Raw genomic sequence first — 16,006 nt, forward strand, 5'->3', positions numbered from 1 at the left:
ACTAGGATTTATAAGTGTGGTATTCGAATCATGTGATGCTCAAGTAGTCATCAAAGCTATTAACATGAGTGAAAAAGAAAATTGGACATGGTATATATGGGCAAACCATAGATGACATCAGAAGGTTTATAAAAGAAAGGTCAAACTAGAGAGTTCGATTTAATATTATTTTTAAATATTACTTATAGAGGCCAATGCAGTACGTACCTCATCAACTTGAAAAATTAGCTCTCTCATGTGATGATAAACAAATATAAATTGAAAAAGGGCCTGAATCAATTATCAACTTTGTAATGCAGGAAAATAATTGTAATGATTGATTTTATGAAATGAATCAGTTTATTATTCAAAAAAAAAAAAAATCCATTCTTTATTTAGTCTTTTATTTTATTTCTTATTCGTAGAATCCTTGACTTATAATGTAAAATATTGAAATGGAAAAGTGTTGCAATAAATTGGAACCTCCTATATATAGAGTATGATTATATTAATTTAGCCTAGTGTTAGGTTTACACATGAATCTTATACAAGAAAGTTTACATACGTACTGACGTAATTTGATGAAATACATTAGATCCGCTTCATGATATTAAAAAGAATTTTACAATCTGATGAATCACATTAAACAATATTAGCTTATAAACTTTTTTATCTAAAATTTGTGTAGATCAAACACTTTTATTATTTTAATCGTATATATTTTAAAATGGAGCTAATAATAGACCATTCTATAGATCATCCCTAATCTATTGGATTCTAGGAGTTCATATGAAGATCTGCATGATGGCTAATTTGTGCTGTAGTTGAATCAAGAGGAGTCTTCATGCATTTGTTACGTACTAGATTCAGAGCTGTTATGCTATATATAAGTTGGTGGGTGTGCAAACGGATCGATCAATTGTCAAATTCATTATAATTATTAAAAAAAAGCTAAAATACAAATATTTTTTATTTAAATAAATAAAAAAACATTTGTATTTTAGTTTTATTTAATTATTTATGTTACCTAATACGACAAACTATCATGTACCCGGCCATTAATATCGGTATTAGAACTATTATTAATACTTTAGTACCGGATTATATAATGAATTATACATATTATAAGCTATAATTGAACGAATAAATTAACGCTACATGATATAATAATCTTAGTGTGTATAAATTTTATGTATTTATTCTGAAAAAAATAGGATTTTTTATTAAAAAAATAATTTTTTCATCATGTGAGTCATAATTTACTTATTTTTTTAAAAAAGAGTATAAAAAATTTATATATTTTAAGACTGTAAATATCATTTTTATTGTTGTCGACACAGTTTAAACCTTGTCCTATTATCATATATACACACGATTATTAAGTGGCCACCCACTAATTTATTCTAAATATTTATTGGGTATTAATAGACGATAAAAAATATACCATTCATTATTTAAAACTTTAATATTTGGTTATCGGAACTGCTATTTCGGAACACAAAATGTGTCTCGAATAGATTTTTTTTTTTATGTAATTTTTTAATCATTATAAATATTTTTTTAAAAAATAAAATAATTATAATATTATAAAAATATATTTTTTTAATTATTTAATAAAAATAAAAAATAAAAAATTTCATTCGAGATACATTTTGAATGACCAAAACATTTCCCTTTAGTTATGGACCTTATTGCTTCATTTCATTTGCTGTCTTCTCATTAGTCATAATGAAAAATTCTAAATATAAGCCCCACACCCTGCACACCCACTTAAAAACATGTGATTTTACTTTTTTATCCTCAAATTCAATATGAAATATGAGGATAAAAAAATAAAATCACATGTTTTTAAGTGGGTGTGCAGGGTGTGAGGCTTCTGTGTAGCACAACTCAGTCATAATTAGTGATGTTTACAGATCGGATCTTCGTATTTCCCAACTCCATTAATTTTCTTTTTTTCGGGAAAAAAAAACCTTTCATATTTTAAATTCTAATTTTAAAAACCCTCCTAACAATTTTGTAAAATAATCGGAAGAATAATAATACTAACAAATACAATGAGAGCCGGCAAGAAAGGAATCTCTTTCGGCTTGAATTACACGTGGCACGAGAAGATAGGAGAGACCCTCTTGATGTGGCCATTCAGAGCGGTTCTCGTCTCTTCAATCCTACCCCTTGGTGTTGGTTGTCACCACCTTCTGGTTGGCGGGTCCCTCTTTACCCGCTCTAAGCTTAGACAACATTCATTTTCACAAAAATTTATTTCATTGGAGGGGAAATGTAATTTTGCATTTTTTATTAAAAACTAAGAGGCTTTATAAATTAGAAGTTTAAAAAATTAAAAACTCAAATTCTTACTTTTAAAAAATAAAATTTCAAAGCTAGCGAAATAAATTAGATATCAAGTCAACTATTAAGGATTGACTCAAGTGATAATTAAGACTTTGATCTTGATGATATGCTTACTTTATATTTAAGGTTCGAATCATTTTAGGTACAAATAATTTTAAAGAACTATCGGAATAAGTTCTTGAATTATCTAAATATATTTGTGAAAAACTCTTTTATCTTTTATATTTTCGAGATTAGTCAAAATTTTATTCTCGAAAAAAAAAAGCACTTATACCTTTAAGATAGAGTTTAAAGTAGAAATATATATATATAAATGAAGTTGCACATACATTAGAAAATAATATAAGTCCAATTTAAAAATAAATAGATGACGACTATTTTTTACAGTCTAATTTATTAAATAATGTACATTAGTTTTGTCCGAGATTCAAATAAAGTTTAGGTTTTGATCATCCTCTACACATGTTTTAACTTTTTATTTTTATTTTTATTAAATTAATTAAATTTTTATACTTATCATCTTTTATACTACATATTTATTAAAGAAAATAAATATATCATCACATACCTTCCCCTGGACGACACGTGCATTGAGCCCCCCGTGTCCCACAAATTGTTGTCTTGTCCATTTAGCGCATTAACGAAGTCAATGTACGAACTTGGATTTCATTCCGGTAACCCTCTCTCCGATTTTGGTTCATACAAATCGCAAGAGATGTTCAACACCAGTGAATCGTTCCAGATTCCGGCGGCTTATTCCGCCTTGTTCGGTTCCGATCCCAGTAACGTTCGGCTCGGGCACTCGGACCTTCGCGTGCCGCTCCTGAATCTCTCCACGGTCCGGGTGAGAATGGATACCCTGCAGCGATTCCTATCGGAGTCGGTCAACAGCAACCAGCTGATCGGCTGGGATCATTTGGAAGTGGTCTCCTCCGAGATCGCCTCCGCAATCCACCAAATCATCGTCAACGGCACTGCCCTTCTCTCCTGCACTCAGACCCCGAGACCAATCGAATCCGTTCCCAACTCCTCAACGATTCCTCCCAAAATCCTCGGGGAATCTTCGGGTTCATTGAAAGAAGAGGCTTTTGACGAGGGAGTGAAGGACAAGGTTTTAGTTGCAGAGCCAGATGACTCAGAAATAGTGGAGCTCGATGCCGTGGAACTGCTGGCTCAGCATATCCACTTCTGTGACGTATGCGGGAAAGGGTTCAAACGCGACGCGAATCTGCGGATGCATATGAGAGCGCATGGGAACCAGTACAAGACCCCCGAGGCCTTAGCCAAGCCGGAACGGCTCTGCGCCGAGCCGAGCCGGGATACCAAGTTCTCTTGCCCGTTCGAGGGGTGCAACCGGAACAGGCTGCACAAGAAATTCAGGCCCCTGAAGTCGGTAATCTGCGTGAAGAACCACTTCAAGCGGAGCCACTGCCCTAAGATGTACTCGTGCAACCGCTGCAACAAGAAGAGCTTCTCGGTGGTATCCGACCTGAAGAACCATCTTAAGCATTGCGGGGAGGCCAGGTGGCGGTGTACGTGCGGGACGAGCTTCTCCCGCAAGGACAAGCTTTTCGGGCACATGGCGTTGTTCGAGGGGCACATGCCGGCGGTTGGGGATGAGGACGAGAGGGCCAAGGACCTGGCGGCGGATGCGGCTGCGTTAACGACGAGGACGACAGCGATGGAGGAGGACGAGGACGAGGTCGTGGTTATCACGAAGGGAGCTGGTGAATTAGCGCCAGCGAATTCCTTGGAGAATGGATTATTCGAGGGATTATTAGGTGGGTTTGGCTCGATTGAAAGTTTTTGTTTTCAAGATGTGTTGTGTTCGCCTAATGGATTCCATGGATGTGATTTTGGAAGGTGAGAGAGGAATATATATCTCTGCCTTCAATATTTTGTTGTTGGAGTCATATATATCTGTATCTACGTATGTATATATTTACTTACCTTTTCGTGATAAGATAGTTGTGGACTTCGTTATTGTTTTTTTTTAACGTTCCTCTGACTTCTAATAATTTTTTTGTCCACTTATGCTGTGTGAGAGTTTTGATGTGTTTGTTTTCAATCCCCTGTTAATGTGAGACGACAATCTCGTACGTAATTTTGAGTTTACAGCGGTTGCAATTGGTTTACTCAGATGGTTTCTAGTAATTCTCTGTAACTTGATTCAGATGAAGATTTGGTCTGTATATTGAACGATGATTACTTGGGAGTCTCAGAAATGATGTCCTATTGTGTGTAAGATATGAAGCTGGTACTTGAAGATTCACCATGGGCTATGAATCTAGTTTTTCCAAGTGCAGCAAAAAAGCTCATGTCTCTTTTTTTTCATCTTGAAGAGGATTTGAAAGTTTCGAGCAAAAAACAATTGCTAGAAGGATTTGGGTTGAATCAGGGTCCTCTGTTCTAGCTTCAGCAGCAGGTGGAAACCTAGATATTCATTCCTCTGGAAGAAATCATCTTACGCTAAAATCACTCCCCTTAACCCTGTAAAATCTCTTCTTCCAAGCCCCATCCCCACCATTCTACTACCTTATCTTGGAGCTGAGACTCTTTTCCCATTCAGTGACAAACTTGCCTGGTACATAATCATTCAGACAGAAGCAAGTTTTTTGGATCCATGCCACCATCTTGTTTTGCTAAAAGTTAAACTCAGGTCTTGAGGTAGATTTTTCAGAGAGCTTGAATGCAGGCATTATGGAGAGAGTTATCAGTGTCTGATTAATAAAAAAGGTTATCCAGGGTCAGGAGAGGTGTGCTCGTTCTTCTTCTGCACGGCTTTAACCCTCTGCCCGCATTCTTGCTGCCACATCGTCATCCGGCGTCTTGTACTTCCATCGCAGTCTAGGGCAGCTGACAAGGGTAAGAACCCACTAAAGAAAGGGAGGAAAGCAGGTCATCATCTATACTAGTGACGGGATTTGGATATGAGATCTAGATCAACAGACTAGGTTATCAATTTCCAACCACTCACCCTAAATTGAAAAAGAATACACATTAATGTCCCTTCCTTCCCCCAACACAATGGAAATTTGTGTAAATGACATAGATCAAATATTTACTTAGATATATATATTTTTTTATATAGGCAATATGTAGTTAGATAAATACTAACTCAAGTAGTAGCAAGTGCCTACAAGAAAGCCATCGCCACCCATGCTCCAACACTAATTCAACATTGACAAAGCTTTTGAGAATACTTCAGGTATTTTCAAAATATTTTACTATTATTTTTTATTTTTTATTACTATTTTATTATTATTTAATATTTTATTATTATTTTTTTACTATTATTTATAAAATATCTAAAAATATCTCCCTATCTAAACACAAAATTCGGTTGTAAAAAGATGTAGTACATTCACCATAATTGTTCCCAAGGGCCTAGGAATGGGCTTGTAAGATCAGAATAATTCTAAAAAATAAAATAAAATTGCCAAATCAGAATGAGTTCCTAATTAGGCTTAAAAATACCAGCAGTAGAAATTATTAAGGAAAAATTTTTGCATCTGCCTACACCGACACACACTCAATGCATTGAGTGTAAAAAAAAAAAAAAATATGTGAAGTGTGTGCCGGGTGTAGGCAGATGCATAGCAAACCCCAATTACTAACTACAACTAAGAACAGAAAACTTGGTCTAACAACCTATACTCTCCCACTGACATCACACGAAGTAACGACCTGTCCAGATGGACTATCCTTGATATTGCTCAGGCAGTCGAGTAAATTGTTGATTTTCTTTGATGGGGTTATGCTGTTTCTGCAACTGCTGTTCATGATGCAGATTTAGCTGTTCAAGCGTCTGGTATATATTCTTGCCCGCCCTTTTGTTTTTTGATTGAGAATGGCATAATTGGAAGTTGTTTTCCAGGAAATGGAAAGTCGACAGTCCCACTCGAGCCATTGATGATATTGATCTGTTGGGCTTTAGAATAAGATGGGTATATGAACAAAAAAATTAAACCAAATAAGTATATAGGAGCAAAAAAATTAAACAAAATCAGTGTATAGGAGCAACAAAATTAAACCAAATTAGCCAACACATGTACAACAACAAAATTAAACCAAACGCAGCACGGAGACCACGATGAGAGAGCCAGAGGGCTCGGTGAGAGAGAGAGATAGAAAGACCACACAAGGGAGGAATATGTGACAGTGAAAACCAAATCAGTAAGGGAGGGGCTCAAAGCATTGACTGAAAGGGGAGAGGGACATGGGGCTGGGTTTTTGTTGGTGGCAAAATCTGTGAGCCATGTTCTAAAGGGGCTAGGGTTACAAATTCGAATCAGTTGGACTAGGGTTTCAACGACGAGAGACAGAAGGGGGTGAGGGGTACTAGGGTGAGAGGGATCTCGGGTGAGGGGTGCTTGTCTGGTTGGGAAAATTGCTGGGATGAGGGAGAAGAACTCGACTGATGGGTGAGGGAGTGGGAGATCTTTCGTCAGGTGAGGGTAGACGTAGGTGAACCGTGACGTGGGCGAACAAACTGGTTCGCCACGTCAGGTGTGTGGTGTGTGTTGGTTTAAACCGGAAGTTGAATAGATTTATTAGCATAGAGTTGGACTTATCCATGAGTTGCCACAACCGATGTCGATTGTAGCTTCAATCCAACTTTTAACTCCAGGCCCCGGCATTGGCCTCGTTTGGATTGAGAGTTGATCTTAACTCACCTTATCTAATCATTACAACGTTTTCAAATTTCTAAACAAAATATAATAAACAATTTAACTTTTTCAAATTTTAAAATAATAATAATATTAAAAAATAATATTCTAATAATATTTTATTTAACTTTCTTCTCAACTTATCTAATCTTAACTCACTATCCAAACGTGGCCTAAAAGTTGTCAAATTTACACTACTTTAACCATTTGGTTCTAGCATAAGATCAGGTTTTATGGAAAGTCAGAGAGAAGTTTTTGGGAGATATTTTAGCTAGGATGGAAAAATAATACATATACAATTTTTTTTAATAATTTTTATGTGACTTTCTAATAAAATACTATTATTTATTGAATTCAAATAAATTGAAGTCAAAAAATAAAATTCACATAATTTCAAAACTAATAATATCTTATCAAAACATTATACAGAAGTTATAAATAATTGTGTCTATCATTTTTGTTTAGATCACGTATGCAAATTGAATGGCTATAGCCATGCATGCCCTATATTCACACGCACATAGATACGTGTGTGTGGACACGTGAGAAATAGAATCATATATAGACCCAACGATATTGTCTATTCTATACAAACCCCAGCTCGGTCCTTCTGGATGGATTGTTGGATATGAATACTAGTAATGATAGCTAGGTGTATGCACAAGCTTATAATACGTGATAATGTGACACTACAACGTGTATATTGAACATGTTTATTAAGATTATGGTTTATGAACAGGATTTTTAAAGTAAAATAATTGTTTTATGATTGTAATTAAAAATGGAAAAAAGTATATATTCAAAATAGGGTGCCACTGCCACGTGTCGTTAGATGTAGATCATGAGCCAGTCTAGATCTTGCATGTTCGGTCCAATTCAAGACTTAATTAGCTATTTGTTGGGTGATTGCAAGATGATGAATTTTTGTTCTTTTTTACCAAACATCATTTTTCATCTTGTGATTCTCATTCTTAATAATACTGATTGATATAATAACATATTTTAAATAATTTCTGATGTAGGGTATTAAGATATATACCTTTGTTTCGGACTCTACTATACATGAGGAGAACTTGTCACAAACACATACTGTGCAGCAGAATAGAAAGGAACCGTAGAATAGGAAAAATTTCTGTTATTCTCTACGGTTACATGTAACAAACTTTTATTCTTTTTCTTTTATATATATATACCAGTACATCAATACAGAAACATACTAAGATGAATTTTACTAATTCACGCTGCGTCTAACATGGCATCAGAGCCAACAGACCACTCGTCATTCTGATTTTCCTTCAATGGCAAACAATCCGCATACCTCCCATTCCCCTCACTCTTCCGCTACAACATCATTTTCTCACATTGTTTCCACCAAACTTTCCATTGATAACTATCTCTTATGGAATGTTCAAGTTTCTGCCTACCTACGCGGACAAGATCTGTTCTCTTTCGTTGATGGTTCTTTCAAACCTCCATCAGAATTTCTTCCTGATTCCTCTTAATCTAACCCAAAACCAACCCTGATTTTCACTCATGGAGGCGCACCGACCAACTTTTCCTTAGCATCCTGTTCTCCTCTCTTTCGGACTCTGTTTTAGGTCACGTTCTCTCCTCCAAAACTGCTCATCAACTATGGACTTCTCTCTCGTCCATGTACTCATCTCAATCCCATGCCAAAGATTTTCAAACTCGTTTCCAACTTACAAATTTGTCCCGAGGTGACTAATCCATTTGTGACTACTTTGGCAGAGTTCGTCTCCTTGCAGACTCTCTTGCCGCTTCTGGAAGTCCTTTATTAGATAAGGACCTTGTTACCTATCTATTAAATGGACTTGGTACATCTTATGAGCTGTTTGTCACTTTTATCACCACCAGACCCACTCCAGTCTCCTCTCATGAACTCTATCAACTTCTTTTAATCCATGAATCTAGACTTACTCATACCAACCGACCCATTTCTTCTTCTCTGAAACCATCAGCAAACTACACTTCAAGAGATCAGCGTTGGTCGTGGACCCAATCGAGGAGGACGACAAGGGCGTAGCAGGGGACGCTACCCTTACAATGGTCGTGGTGGCAGACCTCCCTATCCCTCCAACTCATCTCAGCAATACAATGCTCAACGCCCAACCTGTCAGGTGTGCAACAAAGCTGGACACGTCGCACTTCAATGCCGACATCGATTCAACCATTGTTATCAATATGAAGCTCCCAGCAACTTCTCTGCAAATTACACAGCCCAGACTCAACCTTCGGACTCTTTGTGGTATCCAGATTCTGCAGCTACACATCATCTTACAAATGATTTTTCTAACTTGAATCTATCATCTGAAGCATATGCAGGAGGTGAAACCATTAGAGTAGGAGACGGTAATGGACTTTCCATCGAAAATTCTGGTGATACTTCCCTTTTTTTAAATTCATCCAACTTTCTTCTCAAAAATATTTTGCATGTTCCGTCCATCACAAAAAATTTAGTTTCAGTGCTTCAATTTTGTATTGATAACTCATGTTATTTTGAATTTCACTCCACTCATTTCTGTGTAAAGGACAAAGCAACAGGAAAATTCCTCCTCACTGGCCCAACCCGTGATGGGCTCTACCATTTTCCTTCTGCTACACCCACTTCACCGCCTCCATTGACTCATATTGGTGAACGAACCTCCTTGGATCAACGACACCGAAGACTTGGGCACCCCTCCTTAACCTTGGTCTCTAGTGTTCTGCGGTCCAAGCATTTGCCAATATCCCCCATTGACTTTGTTTTCTAGTGCTCCGACTGCCCTTTGGCAAAATGTCATCAGTTTCCTTTTCCTTCAAAACGAGCCCATTATACTCAGCCTTTACAATTGTTATGTGCTGACTTATGGGGTCTAGCCCACTATGTTTCAAGAAATGGCTATAAATATTATCTTTCATTTGTGGACTCTTTTACAAGCTTTACATGGATTTTTCCTATCAAGTTAAAATCGGATGTCCTTCAAATTTTCTCAAATTTTTTACCATTCATTGAAAGATTATTTAATACAAAGCTCATTACCTTGCAAACCGATGGGGGAGTCACCCCTTAATGCAAACAACTCGGCATCACTCACAGATTTTCTTGCCCTCACACTCACCAAAAAAGTGGTCTCATTGAATGAAAGCATCGTCATATTGTAGAAACTGCCCTTGCTCTCTTAGCCCACTCCTCACTTCTGTTCTCTTATTGGGTCAAGGCTTTTGAAACCACAGTGTTTCTAATTAATCTCTTACCCACTCTGGTTCTACACAACAAATCACCCTACTCTTTGGCCTATGATCAAGAACCCGACTACAAATTTCTTAAAGTGTTTGGATGTGAATGCTAGCCCAATCTTCGACCATATTCCTCTCATAAATTAAATTTTCGGTCCACCTCATGTCTTTTCTTAGGTTATAGCCTAGCTCATAAAGGTTACAAGTGTCTTGATTTAAATAATAATCGCATGTACATTTCCCGTGATGTAATATTCAATGAAAAATCTTTTCCATTGTCCAAAACCCGGCCCAAATCTCACTCTGAATCATCCCCCTCTCATACGGTCTCCTTACCAATTCTAACTCCCTCCATTTTAGGCCACACCCAAGCACGCAAAGCCCACCCGCTATCATCAACAACAACCCAACTCACTCTTCTCCCAACTCCAGCCCAATGAACCCACAATCTTCATCTCCTTCCTCTGATATTTCTCCAGAACCTTCCCCTTTTTCAAACAATCCCAATCAGTCTCTTATTCCCCCACATTCACCTATCATCACTCGGTCCCATACAAATTCCTCACGTCCCAGAAGAATTAATGATGGAACCATGCTATATCCTACTCGAAATTGTTTTACTATCTCTACAGATTTACGGGATGATCCATCAAACTTTTCCGAAGCTGTCAAACACAGAGAATGGAAGGAAGCCATGGCTAGGGAGCACGATGCTCTCATTTAGAATCACACATGAACCCTGGTACCTCCTGTATCTCACACAAATGTGCTGGGATGCCATTGGGTCTTTCGCACCAAGACCCGTGCCGATGGTTCTTTTGAGAGACGAAAGGCATGTCTTGTTGCCAAAGGTTTTCACCAACAACCAGGTGTTAATTTTCATGACACCTTTAGCCCCGTAGTGAAACCTTCAACCATTCGGTTAATTCTATCCATCGTTGTTTCTCGTGGCTGGTTCTTGCATCAATTTGACATTGAAAATGCTTTTCTACATGGTGTGCTCATTGATACTGTCTAAATGCAGCAACCACAAGGATTTGTGGATCCCTCTAGGCCCTCCCATGTCTGCAAGCTTGAGAAAGCTATCTATGGGCTTAAGCAAGCACCACGTGCGTGGTTTGCTCAGTTAAGTTCTTGGCTTCTTAACTACGGTTTTACTGCATCTAAGGTAGATCCATCATTGTTTATTCTCAATTACAATGACATTCATATGTATTTGCTCATATATGTGGATGATATAGTAATAAATTCCTCAAAACAGTCGGCCATTATTGATCTCATTTCTGATTTGAGACTTGCATTTACAGTAAAAGATCTAGGCACTTTGTATTTTTTCTTGGGTATTGAAGTTGATTACACTGCTGATGGACTTGTTTTGTCACAAAGAAAATACATCAAACACCTTCTCAGTAGAAGCAATATGTTCATGCTAAATCCATGACCTCACCAATGGCTGCCTCTCTCATGTTATCAAAATTTGATAACCCAAATTTTGAGGATGTTACATTATATCATAGCATTGTGGGAGGATTGCAATACCTTTCAGTGACAAGACCAGACATCTCTTACTCAGTCAACAAGGTTTGTCAATTTATGCACTCTCCCAAAGCTCCCCATTGGAGTGTTGTCAAGCGCATCCTCCGCTACTTGAAAGCCACCATCAATGATGGCCTGTTCTTTGCTTCCAACTCAAGTCTTACACTGCAAGCCTACTTGGATGCTGATTGGGGGGGCTGTCCAGATGATCGCCGTTCCACGAGAGGGTTTTGTATCTATCTTGGCCAACATCTCATCTCTTGGAGCTAAAAAAAAAAAAAACAAACTGTTGCTAGATCTTCAATGGAAGCTGAGTACAAGTCGATAGCTTTTTCAGCAGCTGAACTCATTTGGTTACAAACTGTGTTATGTGAACATGGCATCAAGCTATCTCAAGCTCCCACTTTATGGTGTGACAACCTAGACGCGACTTACCTTTCAGCCAAACCTATCTATCACTCAAGAACAAAACACATGGATATTGATTTTCATTTTGTTAGAGATATGGTGGCTGCTAACACACCTAAAGTCTCTTTCATTAGTTCCAAAGATCAAATTGCGGATATCTTCACAAAACCGTGGGTGGCTGACAAATTTCTTCAGTTCAAGTCGAGTCTCCAAGTTGCAGATACATCGTTGGACTCGAAGGGGCGTATTAAGGTATATACCTCTGTTTCAGACTCTGTTATACATGAGGAGAACTTGTCACAAACACATATTGTCCAGCAGAATAGAAAGGAATCGTAGAATAGGAAAAATTTATGTTATTCTTTACAGTTACATGTAATAAACTTTTATTCTTTTTCTCTTGTATATATGTACCAATACATCAATACAGAAAATTACTGAGATGAATTTCACTAATTCATGCTGCGTTTAACATAGGGAGGTTTGGGATCTAATGATGCAAAATTGTCACTACAAGAAAAATGACATTTTCCAGCGCTCAAAATCGTCGCAAATACCTTTCAGAATCGCTACATTTGATCATTTGCGGCGATTTATAAATCGCTGTAGGTTCGCCACAATCCTAAAGCCATTTTTGATCAATTGCGGCGATTGGAAAAAATCGTCAGAAAATATACTATTTCCGGCGATTTTAGTCTGTCGGAAATGTTCAAAAAATCGACAGAAATGGCCTTCCGATTTACCTTTAAAATCGCTGAAAACAACTATTTTGGGGCGATATGTATCGCCATTAGGAAGTATTTGCAGCGGGTAAGTTTCGCCGCAAAAAAGTTATTGTGGCGATTTCATGTCGCCGCAAATAAATTTCTGCTATGAAAACATTATTTCCGGCGATCAAAACTCGCTGGAAAAGATGTTTCACAAAATAAAAAAAAATGCACAAAACAGTATAGATATGCAGTCTACACATGTAATTACCTAAGACTGATCCCAAACAGATATTTGGCATTACTATAATGTGAAATGGCTTGTCAATGACCCATCTACTTAAATTTTATGCATCTATAATGGAAAAGGAGAACAATAGGATATAATAAAAATAATAATAATAATAATAATAATCTATCCTGCAGATGAGGGACAATTAAAACTGAGAAATTAAAAAAACTGAAACTGAGATGTGCATGTTTTACTTCTGAAACTGAGATGTCGATTTGATACATTGACAACAGTACTAATGGCAGCTGATATCTTCAAGCTATTTGCAAGTAAAATGATTATCAAGGGCATCTCTGCACCTGCTACTCTGCAAAGTTAGAAGCATTATAGTTAGTGGCCAGCTCCAACTCTTTCAAATTAAACAATTTAATATTTTCAACATGTGCTTCCCATGTAGATAATTGTTGTTGTAACAATAATCCACCATTTCGTTGGAAGAACTTCTTCTTTTGTTTCAACCTCCTCCTTTTCTGGACCACTTTGTATGACCACCATCCACCAATAACCAGAAATAATGCTCCAAGGATTGTGCTAATGCCTTCTCAACTCAATAGAATAGGAAAAGATTACTCCTTGGAATAGTGAAGATATAATGGTAGTTTTGAATGAAGATGTTGACTTAAATTAGAAAGACATCTTCTCAAATATTAGAAAGCTTGACAAACTATCATATGCGAAAGACAATATCAAGTTAATAGAAATATAGGAATTGACAAGCATCACTGCAAAAGAGAGGAATTCTAACAAAGCACTATTTATAATTGAGGAAAAACTTAAAACAAAAAGAAAACGTACGTATTATGCTTGTAATTAGTTGAAGCATCTCTTTATAAGATGGCCAGTAGCAAATAAATTTCCTTTAGAATTAAAGGAAATTTCCGGATGTGCACAACTAGTCAATATCTGACATTACAAAGACAAACAGATGCAGTGGGAATGTTGGAATATAGTGTGTATATATATGATTAGGAAAACTCGGAGACATTATGGAAACGTAATGTTACTGGCCTGCCCATGTTCACAATAATGTTTTGCACGTTTCTATCGCTTGATGATACATCAGATGTTGCATCTATTAATGGAAGGATACCATGCAGTACTAGATATTATAAATAGAGATAGAATGGTCTCTAGCTTAACATGATTTTAGTCTGTGTAGTACTTCATCTATGTGGGCTTATAGATCAGATCATGGATAGACTAAAAGATTTCTTCAAAATCAGGGTGAGTTTCTCTACTCATGAATGACTTGCAGTACTTATATATATAACGTCTTAAGACAAAATCGTTAAAGGTGCTCTTGTTTGTCACTTTTTTACAAAAGGTTTGTATGCGGTTTGTCTATTTGAGATTTATATGGGAATCTCCATGACTAAAGTTTACTGAAATAGAGAATAATAGTCATATGAGAATCTATGGGACTCCTTAATTCATATAATGATTATTTCTTTCTAGTTAGATCTAGCTAGAATTAATATATATAGTCGTACCAAACAAAGTTTAGCATAACAATGTTCATCATGTTTGTTAGGGAAAAATATATTTATTTTTCTGATGATACTATAATTAACTCTTACACCAGTATCATATTCTGTATGATTCTTTACCCGAATTCTAAGTAGATTTCTAAGGAAATAAAGTACACTATATGGATCTTATAACATTTAATGTACTGTATGAATTGTTACAGAGAAGTTTCATAATTATAAGTATTAACATATATTTAACCTTTGGGAAGAAAGGCAGGAGGAGAAACAGCAGCGGCATATCAATAACCATTAAGAAACCAATGGCATCAGAGACCAGGCACAAACTTTTGAAAATACCAAGGGTGTCTTCGTGTAGCCTCTCAAAGGCTCTACCTCAAATGAAGAGTTTTGGGCACGCAAAAAAAAAAGTGCGCCACTATAAAATACACTTGCAAAAGTTAGATAATAAAACTTAGCAAAAGTCACCTATTATTAATTTCAAACGATCATTATCAAAGTAGATTACATTCTCCTGATCAAAATGAACATCGATTACATTCTGTTAGACAAAAAAGTCAAATGAGAGTTAACTTATAAAAAAGTCAAATGGGAGTTTTTTTCCCAGCTTTGACCAGCGTGTCTTTATATTCAGTTGCACTTTTTGACAATTATATGGGATCCTCATGCTATTATCTATCATGCTGGTAAGAAACTGCAGTGACTGAGGCACAAAATGACCAAAAATCAATGTGAAAGCTCCTGATAACGTTTTTCCGAATATCTAGCAAAAATAATCACAAATGAAAAGAGATCAGAAGCAGCATAGGGGGGATATTGATGGACAGGGATCAGAAGAGGAAGAGAAAGATCAGAGTTTGCCAAACCCCATGCAAGCTGCGGCAGCATCAGCACTTGCGTTTTCTGTGGGTGCATTGGTTCCACTCCTAGCAGCTTCGTTTATAAAGGAGTATAAGGTGAGGGTGGGGATGGTGGTGGGGGCAGTGAGCCTGGCTTTGTTGGTTTTTGGGTGGCTGGAGGCTCTCTTAGGTAAGGTCCCTGCGTTTAAGTCTGTCGTTAGGGTTTTGGTTGGAGGTTTGCTAGCCATGGCTATAACCTTTGGGTTGACTAAGTTAATAGGGTCAAGTGGCCTGTAATAATTTATACCACCAATTATCTCCAACTTATATGTAAACCCATCATCAAAACTATGCTACCTCAACCATTTCAAACTGATCTTGTAACGCCCCGACCCCGAGGGTTCGGAGAGTTAACTCATAAAACCTGATAATCAACTCTAACAAGGCTAGAGTACTTCCAAATTCAAGAATTTATCCATTTTCCCAAACCTCAAATCGA

The 16,006-nt window shown here is 36.9% G+C and overlaps 3 protein-coding genes across 3 annotated transcripts; all 3 read left to right on the top strand.

Annotated features, from left to right (window-relative positions):
* The first annotated feature begins 2,895 nt into the window (after positions 1-2,895).
* On the top strand, positions 2,896-4,328 carry LOC109001593 (protein SENSITIVE TO PROTON RHIZOTOXICITY 1-like). Its single transcript, XM_018978949.2, has one exon. It carries the CDS (start codon positions 2,981-2,983, stop codon positions 4,196-4,198), a length of 1,218 nt encoding a protein of 405 aa, XP_018834494.1. The 5' UTR covers positions 2,896-2,980; the 3' UTR covers positions 4,199-4,328.
* A 7,359-nt stretch (positions 4,329-11,687) lies between these two features.
* Positions 11,688-12,044, top strand: LOC118349633 (uncharacterized mitochondrial protein AtMg00810-like). Its single transcript, XM_035695128.1, has one exon. The coding sequence runs from the start codon at positions 11,688-11,690 to the stop codon at positions 12,042-12,044; it is 357 nt and encodes a 118-aa protein (XP_035551021.1).
* Positions 12,045-15,450: 3,406 nt separating this feature from the next.
* LOC109001561 (vacuolar iron transporter homolog 4-like) lies at positions 15,451-15,804 on the top strand. The gene has a single exon (XM_018978910.1). It carries the CDS (start codon positions 15,451-15,453, stop codon positions 15,802-15,804), a length of 354 nt encoding a protein of 117 aa, XP_018834455.1.
* Positions 15,805-16,006: the final 202 nt, after the last annotated feature.

The sequence above is a fragment of the Juglans regia genome, chromosome 10, assembly GCF_001411555.2.
Source record: "Juglans regia cultivar Chandler chromosome 10, Walnut 2.0, whole genome shotgun sequence".
NCBI lineage: Eukaryota > Viridiplantae > Streptophyta > Magnoliopsida > Fagales > Juglandaceae > Juglans > Juglans regia.

Coding starts and splice junctions, on each gene's coding strand:
- LOC109001593 (XM_018978949.2), top strand. CDS start 2,981: ATGTACGAACTTGGATTTCATTCCGGTAACCCTCTCTCCGATTTTGGT.
- LOC118349633 (XM_035695128.1), top strand. CDS start 11,688: ATGGCTGCCTCTCTCATGTTATCAAAATTTGATAACCCAAATTTTGAG.
- LOC109001561 (XM_018978910.1), top strand. CDS start 15,451: ATGAAAAGAGATCAGAAGCAGCATAGGGGGGATATTGATGGACAGGGA.